Source organism: Cryptomeria japonica, chromosome 10, assembly GCF_030272615.1.
Source record: "Cryptomeria japonica chromosome 10, Sugi_1.0, whole genome shotgun sequence".
Taxonomy (NCBI): Eukaryota; Viridiplantae; Streptophyta; class Pinopsida; order Cupressales; family Cupressaceae; genus Cryptomeria; species Cryptomeria japonica.
In genome coordinates this window covers 780,141,639-780,147,041 of record NC_081414.1, presented here as the reverse complement: position 1 = coordinate 780,147,041, position 5,403 = coordinate 780,141,639, and the positions used below count along the sequence as shown (strand labels likewise).

Here is a 5,403-nt window from a genome sequence, read left to right as displayed (position 1 = left end):
GAAAAAAAATTGATTATTTTGAGAAATTTGAATGGCATGAACTACTCATATTTATCATAAATAATTTTATATTAATTATTCATTTTATTTTAATCATTTAAATCCATAAGCATTTGCCAAGCTTGAAAAGAGGAAAAAAAACTTAGACGCTTATTGGAAAAGGAAAAAAATCAAATGCATCCAACCAATGCATTAGTTTCTGCCTGTCGCCATGAACTAAAAATATGCAAACACCTTTTAATGTCCATATATGGACCAAGATAAAAGAAATATTTCTTAACCTCCCTTCCTATTGTTCTCCAATTTAAAGATGGGGTTCTAAATTAGAAGACATGGCAACAAGCTTAGTTTCTCCCACTATAAAAAAGGCTACTATTTTGCTGGTACGGAATCACCTCATATGGAAGGATGTTCACCATAGCTATCGGTGTAGTCGTCGTCTACCTGACCAACCAGGACCTGTAGAGACCTCGGAATTTGTGGCACAGGAACCTCAATCGTGCCTTCCAATATCTTCACCACTTTACCCATGCTCGGCCTCTGATTCTCATCATCTTGAATGCACAGGCTAGCCATCATAGCGGCTCTTTTAACTTCTTCGATATTTGCCTCGCCTGCTATCCTTGTATCCACAATGCCTTTTATGTTTCCCCTCTGAATTTGATATGAAGCCCAGGTAGGAAAGTACAACCTACTTTCCTCAACCCGGCCAGATATAATTTCCAACAAGGTCATGCCAAAGCTATATACGTCCACCTTGGGAGTCACAGGAAGGCCGGAGATGCACTCGGGCGCCAAGTATCCACAAGATCGTCTTGTGGTCGTCAGAATGCGGCTGAAATCTCTACCTACCAACTTCGCTAGCCCAAAAATCTGCTACCTTTGGGCTGAAGTCGCTGTCGAGGAGAATCTTTTCATGCTTGATATCGCAATGAATGATGCGATCCCTGCATTCCTTATGCAGATAAACTAATCCTCATGCAGTGCCCAGTGCGATCTCAAACCTGGTCTTCCAATCCAACACCTTCTCTGCGTCTTCCGACTGAGAGAAGAGGAAGCAGTTTAGAGAACCATTGGGCATGTAGGCATACACCAGTAGCCTTCGAGAGCCTTCTACGTAAAATCCCCAGAGCCTAACCAAATTCACATGCTGTATTCTACCGGTGGTGATTATTTCAGCACGGAAATGTTTTTCTACTTGCGTGGAACCCTCTACTCTCTTAACCGGAACAGGCATGTTGTCTGGCAGAGTTCCTTTGAAAACAGAGCCTAATGCTCCACTACCCAGCTTATGCTTGAAATTCTCCGTTGCAATTCGCAGCTCTTTGTAGCTGAACATTCTGAGCGACAAACTCCTCCTCTTCAACGTTTTTCTTCGACAGACCTCGACGTTTCCAGAGAATATACGCGGCCGACAGGAGAGCCGAAAAAACTAAAATTGATGCGCCGGCAGAAAGTAAAATTGTAACTGCAGGGGTTTTGTTGCTTTGCTCTGATATGAAGTGTGGTAATTCAGAAGCAGACAGTCTAACGAAGACGGATTGACCCTCGGACGACGAAACCTTCATTCCGAATATATCTCCGAATCACAATTTGCAGACGGGTGGATCAGAATCAGCGAAAGCAAAGGCTGTGCAGGAGCAATTGTGGAGACAAGCTGTCCGGCAGCCTTGCTGTGTTGTCTCATTGTTGATTAAGACAGCTTTTTTTTCAGGCAAGTATTGGTTCGTGGCTTCCAAGAAGCTGTCGGTTGTGCCCTCCGTGACAGAGCATTGAAGGGGTTTTCGCCGAGCACACCCAGTTGACCACCAACCTTGAGAGTCGTGCTTGGGTGTGAAGCCCTGGACACAACTATACACATCATTCGTATTGCACAGTCCATAGGCCCCGCAGATCTTATAGTCGACCACCTCAGACTCCATCTACCATCATCCATCCCGAAGAAAAGTTCAAAATCGCCGTTCTCATTTAACACGAACCGCCCCGTGATCATATGATCTACGGGATTTAGGCCAAAATAAATGTATATTCTTGAAGGAGAAAGCCTCACACACGACGTTTGAACTTTCTTCTGACCTTCCAATTCTGGAACGTTAGTAAAATAATTGTGTCCAATACATTCTCCACTGGACCAGTATGGAACGGTATTGTTAAACAACATCATCAACTCCGTCTTTCCTAGAGACGTGTCCATTCGGAAAGAGTAGAGCCCACTTGCAGGATCTGAAGAACTCTTCCAGGAAGTTAGTGTCATTCCTTTCCACAGCTTCGCGTCAGGCAACAATGTATCTGTCGGATGCGCGAAACTCTCCCAAACAATCGCAGACTCGTTGTGGGCGTCCAGCACAATGAAATTACCAGAGTCCGTTATCACAGCCCCTGATCCTTTCTGGCCATTATCAGTCGACCAAACGGAACAGCCCATTCTATCAAACAATGTGAGCTGACCGCCTCTCGAAAATTTGAGAACGCCGGGCATATTTCTGACAGGATTGTCTCTGTTAGCCACCCATACAATGGCCTTCTGAGGGATTGTGGTATACCAGATGCCAATATACCAATTATTCGTTGCCCTTGGATTGAAAAATCCCAATGCAAACGTGCCATTTTTTGAAATTAGGGTTTGATTTCCTGAGAGGGAAGAACCCATTAAAAGCGTGGCTCCGCCATACATTACTACTGCACTACAATAATCAGAGTAATTGCTAGTAACAAATACTTCTTCGCCATTTCAGTAACGATGGCGTTTCTATATTTCTTAACAATTATATTTTACGATTTATATATAAAATAATCAGGCTACCATATGAGCGGCATGGCCGAAGTAGTGCCGTCAATCCCGCAATAAAATTTTAACTCATATTTCTAGAAGTCACTGCGCTTACGCGGACACGACGGAGTAACAAATTAAAAATTAAGATTTGACTGCCGCACTCCGTTCTTTCGCTATTAACGCGCTCTTTATGATTAGTCGTGAAAAGTGTTTTTTTAATTTATAATGATTAAATTGCTGGTATCTGAATGAGGTGTAATGGTTAAGTCAATAGTAATTTACATAATTTATTTATCTTTACATTTTTTAAATAGATTTTTTTATTTATTAATATTATTAAATAAAAATTAAAAAATATAATATAAAAATTATATTTTAAGAATTAGAAAAACATATGATCCTCCTAATAGATCACCCACTAAACAATCAATTTGGTACTCTTGATTACCTATCTCATTTGGAAGTATTGACTACTTGTTGTTGATGAATTGGGTCTTCTTGTTCTTGTTGTTGATTTGGGTATTGCTGATGTTGTTGTTGATGATGCGAGTGTTGCTGATGCAGTTGGAGGTGTGGGTATTGTTGCTACTGGTAAAGCTATTTTCATTGTAGTAAAATCATGGAGTTGTAAAGATCCATATTCATGGACTGTGCAAAGACAAGGATCACAAACAATTTGTTTAGACATTTATCCGCAATACAATAAAAATTTAAGTTCAAATGTTCAAGATAATTATGACATTCTATTAAGTTGCAAGAAATTATGCACTCGTTTGCATCTGTAAGGTTATTTCCTATATATGATATTTCAAGTCTTAGGCTGCTTTACAAAAGTCTTAATTGTATTCATGTACCCATATGCACTTGGAAACTTGTAACCAAATCACAGTTCAATCTTAAAAATATTGATAATGAACAAATTGTGTGTCCATCTTGTATACATACAAGATTATTTGATTGCAATATAAGTGATGAACCAAGATGATTTGATTAGTATTAAAGTGATCAACCAGAATGATTTGATTAGTGTGCAAGCTAAAACATAATAGGGAGGCCAAAAGTCCGAAAGTTTCAGATATATAGTGATAACGATATATAATTTTAGTGCAGTGAAATGAATTTTCCAACTCCAACAAATAAATTAATAGTGGATGCTGAAAAAACCTATCATTTGATTTCATCAATCCAATTTTGAAGCAGATTTTATCCTCGATAAAGACATAAGTCTCTCTACTAATTCATGCACTACCAATAGTCTTAACTTACAATGTCATTCCTTTGAAAGCATACAATTTTACAGATCGTATCTATAATTGTAGGCTTTGGAGGCTTTGGAGACTTCACATTTTACTATGAAAATGGGAAAGAGAATGCAACAACATCCTTTAAGTTGGGCACCTAGTTCTAATGGATTGCCTGTTTTTTTTTTTTCCTTTATTCCCTTTCAATTTGCTTTTGTAATTTAATCAAACAGTTGGCTGACACTAATTTCAATGACAATTTTTTGTGTTCTCTGTATTCAGAATGTTATCTTGTCCCTGGTGCGTTTGATGTCTTGATAGTTTCATTCATGAGCACAATCAAAAACATAGACTAGCATGGAATATAATTTTAAACATACACATTACTAGCAAGTTCATCTATTTAGGAATGGATAGAAGTGAATACAGTTCAAATTATTCAAACAACCCACGTGGCATCCATATACTCGATTTTGAAGTGTTTACAAGTCTAATGAGAATGATTACAAAATGAGAATCTGGTTGGAAGCGTTCACAGAGGAGGTGTCTGGTTGAACGAGCTTCAACTGTCAACAATAACTTTCACTTGTAGCCACACTTCTATTCATTTCAGCTAACCCGTCTATTAGATTTTCCCCCATGAGTCCTATTACTTGGCTGCGACTACTGGAACTGAGTCTCAGCTGGTTGTACGCTCACAACAATATGATTGACCACCACAACTTTCGAACCTTCAGAAAACCACGTCTTTTCTCTGTGCTTCCCATGCATAATGTAGACCCCTCTTAATAAATTTTGCTACTGATTAACAATCACTGAGACTTAAATAATCACGTGAGATCTCCTTTTCACGCCCAGGCTAAGAGTACTATCGAGTTGAGTTTCGAGAAATTCCATCGTACTTCTCTGTAGTCTGATCAGCTTCTCCAAACTAGACAGCCAACACCACCTCTATTCACAGTTCGTATCAATTAGAAAATCACACAGAACTGGTTTACAATATCCACAAATACTTGGTTCGATCTCAACTAACAGCCTTTCTGCAAATCGAAAAACTCTACTGGAGGTCTACATCTCCATTACAACAACTTCCAATTCTGAAACTGATGATTCTCAACCCCTGCGAATTAGTTTTTTTTCAAACCAATCTCCCAGACTCGTTCTTTCACAAACATAGGACATATTTCTAATGAGAGTTTTACATCCCCAATAGCCAAGAGAGATTTTGAGATTTTCTCGAGAAACTCAAATACACAATTTGAACCAAGAACACATGCAATATCCAAGATGACTGAAACTTCATTAAATGCACTTATTTATTACTTCATTTGGGCACACATTCCAAAGCACCATCAATGTGGGTAAAAGAAAGGTAGAATAAAATATTAT

At 38.9% G+C, this 5,403-nt stretch overlaps 1 protein-coding gene across 1 annotated transcript; it reads right to left on the bottom strand.

Annotated features, from left to right (window-relative positions):
* Positions 1–1,693: 1,693 nt before the first annotated feature.
* On the bottom strand, positions 1,694–2,674 carry LOC131034926 (S-locus-specific glycoprotein S13-like). Its single transcript, XM_057966536.2, has one exon. The coding sequence runs from the start codon at positions 2,672–2,674 to the stop codon at positions 1,694–1,696; it is 981 nt and encodes a 326-aa protein (XP_057822519.2).
* Between the last annotated feature and the right edge of the window lie 2,729 nt (positions 2,675–5,403).